Source organism: Hemibagrus wyckioides, linkage group LG14 (genome assembly GCF_019097595.1).
Source record: "Hemibagrus wyckioides isolate EC202008001 linkage group LG14, SWU_Hwy_1.0, whole genome shotgun sequence".
Classification (NCBI taxonomy): domain Eukaryota; kingdom Metazoa; phylum Chordata; class Actinopteri; order Siluriformes; family Bagridae; genus Hemibagrus; species Hemibagrus wyckioides.
Genome location: NC_080723.1, coordinates 5,768,556 through 5,784,569, shown reverse-complemented (window position 1 = coordinate 5,784,569; position 16,014 = coordinate 5,768,556). Strand labels below are relative to the sequence as shown.

The 16,014-nt window shown below is 42.6% G+C and overlaps 1 protein-coding gene across 2 annotated transcripts in view; it reads left to right on the top strand.

Annotated features, from left to right (window-relative positions):
• Window positions 1–14,709, top strand: part of znf609a (zinc finger protein 609a) — a 110,410-nt gene extending 95,701 nt beyond the window's left edge. For both annotated transcript variants that reach the window (XM_058407749.1, XM_058407750.1), the window contains 6 exons: window positions 5,795–5,882; window positions 7,073–9,398; window positions 9,539–9,989; window positions 10,144–10,479; window positions 11,011–11,074; window positions 11,264–14,709. In XM_058407749.1, coding sequence (XP_058263732.1) covers window positions 5,795–5,882; window positions 7,073–9,398; window positions 9,539–9,989; window positions 10,144–10,479; window positions 11,011–11,069 — 3,260 coding nt within the window. In that variant the 3' untranslated portion in view covers window positions 11,070–11,074; window positions 11,264–14,709. The remainder of the gene's footprint in view (window positions 1–5,794; window positions 5,883–7,072; window positions 9,399–9,538; window positions 9,990–10,143; window positions 10,480–11,010; window positions 11,075–11,263) is intronic.
• Window positions 14,710–16,014: the final 1,305 nt, after the last annotated feature.

Genomic DNA, 16,014 nt, shown 5'->3' with positions numbered 1-16,014 from the left:
CCTGCTCAAGCAAAGGCTGCTTTTATAGTCCTTTTGTTTTGAGGCAAATCTAATGTGGATCAGGATTGCTTTCTGGTGAAGAATGATCGGTGTCCATTTTGTTCTGGCGGTCATGCACACAAGCTTGCCTGATGTCTCTAATGTAGTGGTTTAATAATAATAATAGTTTAAAAAAAACAAACTGCACAGCCACACCAGCTGTTTGACTATATGACTATTGTTTGAAAGCAGTTCCTACATATCTCTTGCATGGATTGATGAAATTTTCGAAGGAATTGAAGTAGAATTTTTCAAGTAGAAGTCACTCAGTTGTTTGGGTTTTCTTTCCATTATACACAATGGACTTGTACTAGACGTTGAACAGACTCCTGGGTTTCAGGTCTCAACAACAGAGCCGAGTCCACGGTTTCTTTGATTTTTGTGCTCTCACAACCTGAAGCCTGTATCCAATTCCTTGTCTTGATCTCACACAGTACTGTGTGCCGTAATGCACACCGTATTCAAAAAGATTAGCAATTATCAAGAAAAAATGCAACCTTTCAAGTTTTTCCTCCTTTTGAGAAATAGGTATAATCTCAATAGTAATAGAAGCCTCAGATACTCTATTAAATGGATCCCTAAATCTACATCTTTTGTGCAGATTTCAGGCCACAAGCTTCAGAGCACAAAGGTTGTAGTGCCGTTTCAGTCGAACTGATTTCCCTGTGAATGTCGCAGGTTCTTTAGTGAAACAAATTATAACTAGCAAATGCTAGAAATCTGATTTGCAAAACTTACCACAGCAGTTTAGCGCAGTGTGTCGTAGGCATGGACACCCTCAGGGAATCTGCCTGATTTGATTCAGCAAGCATCATATACCTGGAGAAATTCTGCTAGAGTAGAATTTAAGATTTGTGTGAAACCTGTGCTGCTGTGTGAACACTCGTGTTTTACTGCTGCATTTCCAATGCAAGTCCAGCCCATAAACAGCGACGGCTCTTGCGCATGTGAAGTAATAATTATTTCACCGATTTTTATTAATGAATTGGTGTTTCAGCCATTTCAGCTTCATCGATCCTCATTTAAGCAGCTGCTCCAGCACATGCACTGAGGCCAGAAACCAGAGCAGGCGAGAAGCTAACACCTATTGAAAACCTGATCTGAATTATAATCCTGAAAATTAAACTTTCTTGAATTGAATTATAGATTAAATGGAAAAAGATAGGGGGAAAAATCCTTGTGTTGGCTTGCTGAATTTCATCTTTGATTTTTATTTAAAGGCGCATGAGCTCACAAATATTTCACACTCATATGGGATTTTATGTGAGACAAACCGACACTAAGTGAGAGGTCTTGGTCTTACTTTGTCTCAGGTTCTGAGAGTTTCTCGCCTCACGTTTTAGACATCACCTGACTGTCTTCCACACCACTTCCTTTAGGAGTACAAAGTAAATGGATTGGGGGGTTGCGGTGCATTTGTCACCACTTCTATTGACCAGCTCTCAGTACTCAGCTGTGCTAAATCACCAGTGTGGTTATTACAAACGAGAAGCCTCCTGCCTCCCTCCCTCTTCCATCCCGTCCCCGCTTGTTCCCAGAGGATATGCTCACCTTGGTTGTGTGACCCGTATAATCAGAAGAGGCGGCCACCAGAGTGAGCAGGTTGGAAGATCAAGTCTCATAAAATTCAGATCTCTAACCAACGGCTTTTCTCTTGTTTTGCCAGTAATGACCATACGGGGCCATATGTATACGTTCAAAGGTTTGAAACATGGCTTATAAAGTACAACATTATGAAATTGTTTGTCCCCTGGTGGTCCAGCAGCAGGATCCCACGTTCTCATTGCCGTGGCTTGGGTTCTATTCCCAGGCAGTGAGCTTACCTAGCCACTGAGGCATCGCCTCTCAGTGCCGGACCCAAGCCCGGATAAAATGGAAGGTAAAACTTGTGCCAAATCAAATATGCGGACCAAATGTTCCACTGTGGCTACCCCGAACAGGGAGCAACCGAAACAACAACCACCATGAAATTGTTTTTAGTCTCTGTAAGAATTTGTTTGTATTTATTTCTATAATTCTAGAATGCATAATTCCCAAACCGTGTGCATCAAGGTGAACAAGTGTTAAAGAAAGATGCTCGCAGGTAAGATCTCTCCTAATTCACAGAGGTGGCTTTTTCCCCAATTACCTTATCCTTTATCCTGATTGAATGTCTGCTGGTTAAAGACAAGTTAAATGAGAATGTGCCTGAGACACAAGGTCAATGTCTGGGGCCCCACAGTCCTGCAGGACTCATCCCCCAGGGGGGAGATTAAAGAGAGTATGCTTGCCCATTAATGCAGCTCTTCAGTGGGGAAAATTGAACTGGTGACCCAGGCAGGGAGGGAGGCACCTGCCCCTGTTTTTCTATGGTGCTTGTCAGTTGTCAGGCCTTTGTTGCCGTTAAGGCATTCTTTGATGGGGTTCAGGGGAAAGATGAACTAAAGGCCCCATGGCGATTGAGGTGGCCCTCTTTGTTGCTCAGAGGTGCAAGGGCAGTGGGTGGAATATTAGGACTCTGGGATGACTGGTCTAATATGCCGGAGTACGGAAAAGGCTTCCCTCCTACCAATTCCAGCATGAGTTACTGTAGTGACAAGTGTGACTAGACTGGTTTCAAGAGGGCTTAACAAAAGCCATTTGATAGCGTCCAAACTCCTTTTTCTCTTTTAAAACGTCACCAATTATTAAAGTAATATTTGTGACTTTAAAGTCTCTAGCTTGTGAAACAGTTTGTTAATGAGAACACATAAAACACTTGTATAAACACTTGTATAACACTTGTGTAAAAAGCAATGCTACGTGTCCTTTTGAAGGAAGGAAGATGAGAAAAGCTTGCTGCCAAATGCTGTGTGCTGGTTAGTTCTTCTCTGAGTCCTGTGCCTAAGCTTTGTCTACGTTTGGGCTTGTCTGCTGCACCAATTTGCTGTTCTTGGCAGCCAGGCTGCATAGAGGTATGCAAAACAGCCGTGGAGAGTCCCACACCGCAAGCATGAAAAACAGCCGACACTAGCACAATGAGCTACTCTCCACACTGGGATTTACTAAGCAAGAGTGCGCCCATTTCATTAAAAAAAAAACAGCTTTCCTGATAGAAATGAGGCTAAGATTCATAAGTTTGCTTTTTTTTTTGTTGTGGTTTTGAGAAATGGTTGTTTTTGTTTTTCCTTCTGTCATTTCATTTGTGAAATTCACAAACATTTCATTAGCTCTGTTTCTGTGTTTATTCTAAATAGCTCTTTTAACCATGTTCTAGATAAGAGTTTCCTCACTTACAGATTGCTTAAGTTTTAAAAGGTTCCTTGTGCCAAAGACCATTGGAAATGTGTAACATTTTCAGATAAGGGTAACCGACTGCCTCAGGCTTTATTCCCCAGCGAGAAAAGGAAAGAGTTCAAGCTTTGTTAATGATTGGGCAATTTTTCGCGGAGAGTAAACGACTGCCTCCTGAGCAGATGGAAGCAAGCTTTGGTTTACATCTCACTGTCTTGCATGCTGCCAGCAGCCAACGCCCCCAATCCCCACCTTGTTGTCGCCATCACCTCCGTGAAGAAAACACTCCTAATGTGTCTAAACCTGCATGGGAAAGTATTCGACGGATTGGTTACAGCTCGCCGACAGCAAGAAAATGCACTTAGTCTAAAGAGAGTATGGTTTATTGTTGTAGAGACCCTTGTGTATTTCCTGTATTATGCATTAGGATCTCATTTTCTTTGTAATAGAAACTGTGGCTTGAGTACATATACATATATATATATATATATATATATATATATATATATATATATATATATATATATAATGTGTGTGTGTTTGTATGTGTATAAAAAGCCATGAGGGCACAGCTGGTTTGATCATGTCGAGATTCAGCACTATTCGCTGTGGAAATCAGAGCTAAGGGGAAAGCGATTTAACAGCACTGCAGCACAATAGCAAAGCTTCAGCTCTTCTCTGCATGGATGAGCGAGAGAGAGAGAGAGAGAACGGAGGGCGGTGTTTTCTGGCAGGAAAGCTGAGAGGCCTGTTGTGCTCCCTCTTGACTTATGAATTAGTCTGCTGCAGGATGCAGCACTTCTGCCCTGTAGTGCAAATGTCATGTCAAGGCAGATGACTTGAATTCTGGTTACCCCTAAGGGTTTGGCTAACACCGAGGTCATGGTCTGTGAAAGCTATTTAAGGGGAATTTGTCGCTCAAATGGTTAATGCTAACTAACACCCCAGTGTTCACAATCTGACCATACATGCATGTAGCAGTCCATGTTGTTTCTGGAAGTACACAGTCTTTTCCCTGCCTTTATGGTACTGGTTTCTTTTGGAACCATTTGAGTGGATTTTAATGGGCTCTGAAATGGACTTTAGTCCTAAAAACCCTAAAATGCTTTGGCTCAGACTTTGACTTCCTTTATGAGCCATGAAGTTTCAGCTCATGACTTGTGTCCCAGTGGAAATACCATTGAGCTTTCGGAAATGACATAGAATTGGCAGGCTGCTTCCTTTTTTTTTGTCCCCCCCTATACCTTGTCTGGTAGGTGGTCCCGGGTATAATTTCAGTACTAACAGTTACTGTTCCAGCAACATCTGATGTCATGCTAATTGTTTGCAGATGTAATGTGTTCTCTCTGTATGTGTCTGCTTCATGCAGGCAAATTAACAACGGCTTCCTTTTCGCATGCGTGATTCAAGCGTTCTGTTCAATTTACCCACTCGTTTTCACTGAAACGGAATGAGGTTCATTTGGAATGGCTCTCAGACATTTCTGGTTGTCAAGGAAACATGGTATGAAAGGCTGAGCCAAACAGGGGATGGTTTGGTCCAATGCTTGCGAGAGCAAAGCGATTCTGTTTGCTGGCACACTTTAGATAAGCTGTTCAAAAGCAGCCTGTTCGTGTCTTTTTATGTCGCACCTTGCTGCTTTAAAGCAGTTATCTCAAGCATGCATTGCTGCTATATTATATAAATCATGGTAAAAGCAACAAGGAGAAATTTGAGGTTGTAGGAAGGTCTTTTAAAAATACGATTTTTTTGAATAATGGTTGGTCCTGTTCATGTCAGGAATGAAATAAAATGTCAAGCAATAGGACCCAATGTTCAGAAATTGAATGTAACGGTGATGGCTGCTGCCCCCTAGTGTTAAGTATGCAGGAGTTAAACATGACTTGCACATCCAGGTTACTAGTTTCCATCTCCTTTTTTCCACCTTCTTGATCTTTTCTCCTAACAAGTGACTTTTGTGGTGACTTGTCCTGTGTGCAAACATTGGTGTCAACAGTATGACAAATCACTAGAGAGACCATTTATACTCAGGCACTCAAGAACAGGGAGAACTCTTTTACATGCTTCAGGTGTTTCCTGCCTAATGCAAAAATACAGGCTTTTTCCGAGCTGCAGCAATGTCAGGTGGAGGACATTTGCCCACCAGTGTTCTCTCTCTCTCTCTCTCTCTCTCTCTCTCTCTTTCTCTCACTCACTCCCTCTCTTGCTAGCATACTAATGGCTGGTTGCTTTTTTCCTGCTAGTGTATTCTGGGTAGCCGCTCAGTACTAAATGAGAAATGGACCTGAGTGGAGTATGTGCTTCTCATACTGAGACAATGATGTGCACATCCTGAATACAAAATAATGTGGCAGACATTTTTTAGATTCAAATTTTGCACTCTCTTTCTTGGGTTAAAAGCCGGCGTTTGAGCAAAACAGCGCAATTGGTATTGAAAGTCTCAACTGAGTTTTGAATTCTTTCTGCATCTTCATTTGAATTTTCTTTTGTGCTTGTGTTGCAGGTATGCTGGTAGTGAACGTCACCTGGAGGAATAAAACCTATGTGGGCACTCTCCTCGACTGTACCAGGCATGACTGGGCCCCTCCACGGTAACGAAACACATTTTGAAATATAATAACTGGAAAAGTGGTCAATGCATGACAAAAACATTTGGAGTTAATGTCGCTAATGCAAGCCACCTGCAAGATATCATCCATCTACTGTGATGCATATTTGTCTTATTAGAGCAGTTACAGTTTGGGAAGATGATTTAGCATATAGATATTAAATAGGTTACAAATTAGTGTGCACTAATCGACTGAAAGAGAGAGCAAGCAATAATAGCATGTGGTCGACTGTCCTTTCAGCATTCTGTCAGTGGTTGATGTCTCAGAATTATGTGCTTTTGAAATGCAACATCAGGGTGGAATTGATTTTTTTTTTTTTCTCCCTCTCTCTCTCTCTCTTTTCTTTCTCCTCTTCATTGATCCGAAGCATCAAAAGCCGAAGCTTTCAGCATGTTAGGATTTCACTGTTTGATCCTGCCATTGTTGAGTCCAAGTGCTTTGCACGTTTAAGTGTGACCTACTTTTCAGGTTCATAGCAGCAGGCTGTAAGAGCATATCAAAGTTTTTATTAAGTTATTCCTCAGACTACGATTCTCAGTGCGTTTATAATTCCGCTGCGATTACAAACTTTATAATATAGTACGGTTTTATTGAACTTGGTTTAGCTTTTGGTATAAATGGGTGTGCCAATATTTATGATTCGGCAAAGCTTTACTGCTTTATGGGTATTTCCCCTCTCCTTTGTTTGTTTTTCTGAGCTAGCAAAAAAAAAGACTGAGATGTTATTTGAATGAGCTCTTTGGCTTTGCCAAAGCCCATGCCCTGTCTAATAGAGGATGTTATCACCACATATCTAATCAGTGGACAGGTCATTGTAGCCTAATCCTGCAGCAGTGTGCTGCAGCAAGCCATCCATCAGAACAAGCACTGCTGTCAAGATCAGGGATAACAAGAGGATAAAAAAAAACTGCCCATCTCTCCTGGGGCTGCCAAAGTGGCACTTCCAGGCACAAAATGGAGATGATTCAGAGAAGAGGCTATTCCACTGAGTGTATTCCTAGTACTGTTAGTGTCCTGTATGGTACATGCAGATTTCAGAGAATTCAGCATACTCTAAAGGCCTTGCCTTCCAGCATAGTTGGTTTGATGAGTCAATTATATCTATTCGTGCTGGCTCCATTGTCCAAGTGACATTTTCTCCAAGCTAATAATTTCTCTTCTTGTTCTCACAGATTTTGTGAATCACCCACAAGTGATATGGAGATAAAAAATGGGCGAGGCAGGGGGAAAAGAATGAGACCCAATAGCAACACTCCAGTTAATGAGAATAGCAACTCCTCTGACAACAAGGGGAGCAATAGCAGCAAGACACGGGCGGCATCCAACAACAAAGGAAGACGGGGCAGTCAGAACTCTTCAGAGCGCCGTACACCACCTAATAGTAATACCGAGGACATCAAAGCCAGCCCATCATCTATAAACAAACGCAAGAGCAAGCCTGCCTCAGACATGGAGCCAAATTCTAGCTCGGAGGACACCAAAGGTAGCAAGCGTATGCGCACCAGCTCAAACAGTGGAATGTCTCATACTGTCCTTCCCATTCCCATTATCAAAGCAGAGCCCCTGCCCCCTTCTCTGGATCGCAGCTGCCCCTCCCCGGTGCTTATTGACTGCCCCCATCCCAACTGCAACAAGAAATACAAGCACATAAATGGCCTGAAGTACCACCAGGCTCGCGCCCACAATGATGATGATATCAAACTGGAAATGGATGGGGACAGTGAATATGGGGAGGATTCTACTTTGCATCCAGAACCAGGCAGCTGCAATGGAGCCTCTATTTCACAGAAAGGCTGTGTCTCTCCGGCTCGATCTGTTACTCCTAAAGGCAGAGGGTTTGATGCTCAGAGCCCATCACCTTCATCGGGCAAGTATGCCTCCAAACAGTCCAGCAAAAAGAAGGCTGAGGCTGACCATGACTCCGGAGTGCATTTAGATGGCTGTGAAGATGGTCCATGCCTAACAGACGAGGCTAGCAATGATGGCATTGATGACAAGAAAAGTTTAGACAAGGCTAAAAAGTCTGGTTCCAAAGCAGATAAGCTGTCTCAGAAGTCTGTAAAGTCTGCAAGACCGATTGTACCATCTATACCACCGCAACAGCTCTATGGTTTGCAAACGTCAAGCTTCCCTGCGCCCAACTCTAGTTCCTCTATGAGCATGAGCACGGTGGTACAGTCAGTTCCCAAAAGCCCACAGCTGAAAGCCATCCAGCCTAAGCCTCAAGTAAGTGGAGACCCTTCCATGAACCCGGCTTTAAGTGGTTCCAAGGACAAAAAGAAAAAAGACAAGAAAAAGAAGGAGGGTGCGAAGGAGGGTGACAGTCCCAAAGCCCCTGGAAAGGGTGGGAAATCTGACGAAGGAAAGAGTCCTTATTCTGAATCCTCAGACCCAGGCAGCAAGAGTGATTGTCTTCTCAATGGTTCAACAGATCCTCATCAGAGTCGCTTGGCCAGTATCAAGGCTGAAGCTGATAAAATCTATAGCTTCACTGATAATGCTCCCAGTCCATCAATTGGTGTAGCAAGTCGGATAGATAGCGGAGGTATGCCCCAGCCTCTCACCCCACTCCATGTAGTCACCCAGAATGGGGCAGATAACTCCTCGGTGAAAACCAACAGCCCAGCCTACTCTGACATTTCAGATGCTGGTGAAGATGGGGAGGGCAAAGTAGAAGGTGTGAAGGTAAAGTCTGAGGATCAGGCACCCAGAGAAGGTGCTAAAAAGGCTCTTTTTGCCACACAGCCTCCAAACAAAGAGTCTCCCTACTATCCCAACTACGAGACGTACTACTCGCCTAACTATGCCAATCCAAATCCCAGCCCAGGGGTCTCAAATACTGGTGTACTTTTGCAGGATAGCCCTGTGAAGGTAAAGAAAGAAGAAGAGAATGACGTAGTGGAAGAAAAAGGCAAATTGGAGCAGCCTGAAGATCGCAAGGCAGATATTAGCACGTCTAGTCAACATCAACAACAGCCATCTGTCATCCAGCAGCGGTCTAATATGTATATGCAGCCTCTATACTATAATCAGTACACCTATGCCTATGGGTATTCACCCGACCAGGCTTATCATAATCATTTGATGAATACTAATCCAGCCTACCGGCAGCAGTGTGAGGAACGGCAGAGGCAAGCTGCCGAGCAACATAGAGTGGGAGAGAAGAAATCGGAGGCTATCCAGAAGGACAGGGATGTTTCGATGAAGTCAGAGGAGTGGAAACAAAAAGCGTCGGTTCCTCCGACTTTGTCTAAAGCACCGAGCCTCTCAGACCTTGGTAAGCCCTCACCCCAGAGCAAGCCCAAAGAGCTGACCTCTGAGCCAGCCAAATCCGTCATCATCCCAAAGACGGAAGATGGGAAGCCGCCAGCCCAGCCACCTGAAGGGCTAAAGATGAAACTGAGTGAAGGTGGACACCATGGAAAAGAGGAGCAGAAGCCCAGTATTGATTCTGGAAGGCCATCAGCCATGGAACAGGCCATGTACATGTACAGACAGGTTAGGGAATTTTTTTTTGTTTGTTTTAATAGTCATATACATCAATAATATATGTCACATTACTCTGTCGAATGCTGACATTTCGCATTTTCTTTGTGTATTTTGGAAAAGAGATTCTAAAGTATTCTTTTTTCTTCCAGGAGCCTGATTCCCGACTATGGCCCTACGTTTATCCCAGCAAGTACCCCGAAGCACAGAAGCAGCTAGATGAGGAGAGGTGGAAGGAAGAGCGAGAGCGAGAGCGAGAGCGAGAGCGAGAACGAGAACGAGAACGAGAACGCGATAGAGATCGAGACAGGGAGCGAGACAGAGATCGAGAGCGAGACAGGAAAAGTAAAGAGGAGAGACCTCGTCCCAAAGATCCTCTGAAAGATGAGGTCAAGGATGTGGTTGAGCCACGGACCTCAGCAGCCTCTGAGGAACATAGAGGGATCAGTAAAGACCCCAGAGCCCATATGCAGTTCTCTTCAGCTCTGCCTCAGCACCAGTCTTATATGCCATACATGCACGGCTACCCCTACAGCCAGGGTTATGACCCAAGTCACCCAGGATACAGAGGGATGCCGTCTGTCATGATGCAGAACTACCCAGGTAAGATACTAGTGGACTGTTGGGATATGAAACTTCATGATACAACAAACATAATGAATTTTTTATTCTTTTTGAAATGTTTAGCCTTCCTAATCTTTAGGTAACAAATATCCGCTCAGTTCTTTCCAATGTTAATGGTGCATTTCCTTTACAGGGTCTTACCTGCCAGCAGGTTACTCATTCTCACCGTACAGCACTAAGATTTCACCAGGTGAAGACAGTGATAAAGCTCGTGCCAGTCCGACAGTTACCGGGAAATCAGCTTCGGATTCGAAAGCATTGGATATTCTGCATCAGCATGCAAGTCAGTACAAGAGCAAATCGCCCACAGTGGGTGACAAAGCGTCTCACGACAGAGAGAGAAGCGGAGGCGAACGAGAGCGCGAAGGTGACCGACCACGATCCTCTCCCTCGCAAAGAATAATGCCTTCCCATCACCACCTGGGTTACTCTCTTATCTCTGGACAGTACGATTTGTCTTACGCCCCTGGTGAGTAAATAAAGAATTCGCTTGTGTACAAGATTGCTGTCCTGTCATCACCATCGGTTATGTACACGCATACATATTCAGATCGCTTAGTAGAAAAGAGAAATCCACAAACATTTTTTGAATCATTGAACATTGCTAATGTTTTGCATGAATAAGTCCTTATGGTATTGTACAAAGGTTTAACCCTTTTTACGAGAAATATGGAAAGCTGAATATCTCGTTGAAGTTAGTATTTACATGCTTTTCTAAAGTGCCAATATGCAAATGTTTGATATGCAAAAATCACAAACAGAGCTGTAGGGATTAGAGCTTTTCTAATTTGCATATTCAGAGAATGGGGATTTCTTGATGAGCAGTGAAAGTGTTGGATGTTTTTCTGTTGTTTCTTTGAGAAGCTACATTTCGGGTTTATGGTCTTTAAAACAAGTTTCAAGTGATTCACTTAGTAGTTTTAGTATTATTTATGTTTCAAGCTAATTTGAATCCTGATTAATGTAACCCATTTTTGTCTTAAATGTGTCTTGTCATCAGCCATTGTTGCGAGTCAGCAAGCCTCTGGCCCTTCACTGTACCCCCCTGCACGGAGGTGAGAACGGTAAGATCTTCTCGATTACAAGTTTACAGCCTGTCCTACAATGAGTAGCAGTAGCATGCAGTCTGTGTTGCCCTCTAGTGGAGAAATTCATTATTTCTATAACAATACATCAGAACAGTTTTAAGAGCTTTATTTATTTATTTTCTTGCTAGCTCTAATAGGAAAATCTCTTTCTTGTATTTCTTGTAGGCACACCTGACAACATCAGTACTGTTCCCTGAATTTTGCTCCAGCACCTCCAGATGGTGACTCGTGGACCTCAAGCTTCCCTGCAGCCATGTGAAGAGATCACATGAGGAAAGATTGTGGACTTTATGACATCAGTTCAATGGTGTTCCTGAATTTTTTTTTTGTTGGTTTGTTCTTCCCGGATATCCCAGTGTCTTTGACCCCCACCCATCATTGGAGATGGATGAGGGGGGTTGCCAATATCGCCCCAGGCCTATGCCCCCTTCGGAAGAGCTCAGTCAACACGTCCCTTCTGTCACACTAATGAGGTACTCATGAGGGATGAGACACGGTGCCTTCTGCACAGAGTCATGATGTGGTAGCTCTTAAAAAAACAAACTTAAATTTGAGGAACATGCGGGACAGAGGAAACAGGAAATGGACAGCATGGAAATATCATGTGACTACTTTGCTTTGTTTACTAGTCTGGGTCTTGAAGATTTTTAAAAAAACAAACTTGACGGAACTGTTACTCAAGTGCCCCAAGGACACACAAATTGATGGATATTTCTTTTCTTTTTGCCTTTTCTGCATTCTTTTTTAAGAAGGAGAAAGAAAACAATCATCATCCTCTCTCCGGGTTGTCTCTTCTCGTTTCTTGTCCAGACACAAACACCGGCTGGACTCTATGCAAGCTATCGATGCTCACCTCGTTCATCCAGTTTAGATTCAGGGGATATGCTACAGTTCCTGTTAGGGGAAGTTTTATGTCTGCTAACAGGAGTTCATAGAAATGAGCCTTTTGTAGTTTTGTTAAGACATTTTACAACACCACTCTCTTCTAAATCAGCCTGTGTCGATCACCACATCTTTCTTTTAAGGAGACAAGCAGACCTTTTGTCCACTTGGCTATGCTTGAATGCTAGACTGGCTACCAGGTTTTTTCCTCCAAGGGGCTCCACAATACTCCGGTGCCGTTTCTGCTCTGTATTTAAATCCACAGTTTGGGACTACTGACCCTTTGGCTGCTTTATAGATAAGGTGCTGCAAAGGACTCCATTCGTAAGGGAGAGAGGGAGACGAGACTAGAGACTAGACTGCTTTCTCTGCTAGGAGGCTGGACCTGGAGTAGTGCCTTCCTTTGTGGCAGCACAACCAGCACCTCTGAGCAGCTCTGCTAAAAGGAAGGCATTCATACTCTTCTTCCTCTCCGTGGCCAGGCTTCTGTAACTGAGCCGGTCTTTCTGTGACGTGTCGCATGTGCCCGTGTGACATGGGAATGACTAGAGGTTTCTCCAAACCCACATGGCCTGGTCGTAAACTGTCTCTGTTGTTCACGATGCTGCTGCTTGAGAGTCTCATGCCAAACTGCATGACCAGAGTGTAAGACCTGAGGGGGGATGAACCCTCACGAAGAGCTGAAAGAGGAGGTCTGTACGCAACGTTCACGTCTGTGTGCTGTGGCTAAACAGGCAGCACTAGACCCACTATGTGAGGTCCGTAGTTGGGTCAGTACTCTACATGGACTTCTCTGAATACATCGATGTGTAGAGATACTGTATATGCCTGACAGTGGAGTACGTGTGCTTTGTCCGTGTTTTCAGAGCCGTTTGGTTTTTTGTTTTTTTTGTTTCTGGATAAACCCCCAGGTCCTTCTCCTTCCTTTTTCCACTCTGTCATGTGTATCTCCGTGGTGTAGCATAGCACTAGAAAAAAAAAAAATTAACCTACACCGAGAAAGAGGCAAGCCGTACACGTTTGCCTCACTTTCCTGTTGCTACCAACCCCCCTTCTCTCTCACACATGCACTCAAGATGTGCTTTCTGTATATATTGTACAGAGGAATTATTTTAAAGAGGTTGTTGGATGCTATTGGATTTTCCTACTCTTTTTTTTTTTCTTTTTTTTTTGGTCTGTTAGCATTTTTTTCTACTATTGTTGATATGAATATGTAGCTGGTGTAACGGCTTTATAATTGAAGTGTTATATATTAAATTTTCAGACCCCCCCCCAACCCCCACCCATTCTTCCCCTTTTTTTTTTTCTTTCTCGCGATCCATGTTTGCCAAGCATGTCACCACTTCAATGTCCGGTTTTAGTTGGGTTTGTTCACGGTTGTTTACGTAACAGATATATATGCCAGCAACCTTGTGGTGAGATATATTAAAGTAATTTGTCCGGATTTGTGCTAGCCTACAATAAATAAATAAATACTGGTCAGTTGAAGTTTTCGGCTCCCGTCAGATTTGCCCTAGTGCCATTTTCCCCGTGCTGTCAGGAGCCATGCAGGTTAATCCCCTTAAAGCTTATTATTTAGTTCGTTCTGTACGACTAAACGGGAAAGATGAGCGAGGAATGTAAATGTGAAACCGCTGATAAAACCAGTTCCCTGTGCTTCCCTGTAATGACTTTTACCTTCTTCCGTAATACTCACCTCATTAACACGAGGCAGGTTTACTGTATTTCTGAATAAGAGGTTTATCCCACACTAAACAAAAAAAATAAATATCACACACCGAATAACCGGATGGACTGATCCACACGTTATCACTTCACGTCCTACTTTAAACACTAACAGACATTCAGGTTTAGAACTAGAGCTGCATTCAAAGTTCCCGATTTTTCCTTCATGAATCAGGAGAGCTGGTTTTCTGGCCGATTGCTGGACAGATAATTTGAACACTTTTTTTCACCCTAAACACTCTCGTTATTGTTTTTTGTTGTTTTTTTTTTAAGCTGAGATATGATGATGATTTTTTTTTATTTTTCTCATACCCAAATATCCAAACTGTACTAATTTACACAAAGGAAAGAAAGAACCCTTGGGAATACGGGGACAGATTTTTACCTAAGTAGTAGTAACTGTTTTATCTTTGATCATATAACCAGTTAACGTGCTGTCTGGTGAAAAAGCGCTTGTAATAAGTTATTTTTGAGGCGATTTCAGTACTTGTTTAATCTGAGTGAGTCGAGTCGGTCAGTTTTATTTTTTGTTTTGTTTTGTTTTGTTTTGTTTCGAAGCTTTCGCAGATCTGTCTCATACGGTGCTACGACGCCTGGTCCCGTGCGGTCCTTGACGTGAGGACAATGTGTTTTGTCACACACACACCCCCATTGATACTTCCTGATATATTTCGTCCCTACAAATTGTCGTACCCATGGTTGCCCCACCCCCACCCCCACCCCACCCCCCACCTCCATTTCTCAGTTATTGGTACTTGAAAGAAAGATGTTTACAGCTTTTGTTCATTTTCTATGTTCGGATGCATTTCTCTTGTAATCCTGTCTGTCCCTCTTCCTCTGCATCATTCTTTCTCTGCCTCTGTCCCTCACTCTCTTCCTGGGGTTGTCGTATGTAAAGTGTACATTGCCACATGTCTTCTTCTTTTTCTTTTTTTTTTTTATACAATATTCTAACTTGCCTTTGTACATTTAGGCAGAAAATAAATCTTTTTATGAGACAATCACTCCTGTAGCTCTGCCTCATCTGTACTTTTATTCAATTTTTAGTTCAGTTATGTTGAATATCATTGTCTTATTTCACTCTTCCAAACTCACTGCAAATCACTGCTGTGCCCGTGTTTAACCCTCACCTGCTCAGCTAGAGACCTGGACTGTATTCTCTCTCACTTGTGAGTCGTTTGAGATTTTAAAAGGAAAAGAAAAAAAAAAGCCGAATGAATCAATGTTAATGTACATACTGAGTGTTACTAAGTTGTAAATACATTTAAAAGCAAAGTAAATGTTTTAACGGAATGTAAATGGTCAATATTAATACAATAAAATGTGATAAACACCATCAACATGGTCATATTTTCACCTATGAATTTTTGGTAAAAAAAAAAAAAAAAAAATTTCATTTGTTTTTAAAAATAATGAACACGCGTTTGATTTCGTAGAACTGGGATGTGATGCTTTGATTTCTTCGAAATGTTTCAAGACCTCATATATGATTTCTAGATCATTTGGTAGAGAAGATGATTTCGGTGATATCTGTAAATCAAACGAACAAGCTATAAACACCGGCGTACCAGATGCAGTTCTGCTTCCACTGACGGATGTAATGTACGTCTGTGTTTTACCGAGAGCTATGCTTTCAGGCTTTTAACAATTTGGTTCATCCCTTTTTCCAGTGCTATATTTATGTCAGGAAATGATGCACAACAGCTGCACACAGGGAGCTGTATTTATTTTCTAATTAGACTGTGCAGTCTGGCAGATAGTTAATGTTGCTCTAATTCTCCTACAGCCTTTTAGAAGCGATTACTCAGGCCTTTGCTTGAGAAGCTTTTCAGCTCAGACATTAGAGACTCGAGATTCTATTCATGAGACTCTTAGACTCCTGGAAATCTATGTTCAGCATCACAGGAGAAAAAGAAAGATCCAGAATCTGGTACATTTCTTTATGGTGTTCAACGATTTATCCATTCTGCGTCGAATCAAACAGGGTGTGTGGAGCCGGTATAGACAGAGAAAGCTTTCACTTCTTGTGGTGTTAGATGATCGGAGCCATGTTCTGTCACAGCTCACGTTCCTCACATGGTGTCTCTCATTAGCTTTTTTCTTCCACATGACTAGCCTCCAAAACTGCACCTTAACCCTTAAGGGGACATGTTTATGTGTCTAGTATGTATCTGTTTCTTAAGAAATCCTAAGAAATATATGGAATGTACCTTTACACTGCATGTCTTTGAAAGCCTAAACGTCTAATGATGTATTTTAACTCTTTACCAGTGGCCAAAAAATTACATTTCGACCTGTTTTGGTCGTGT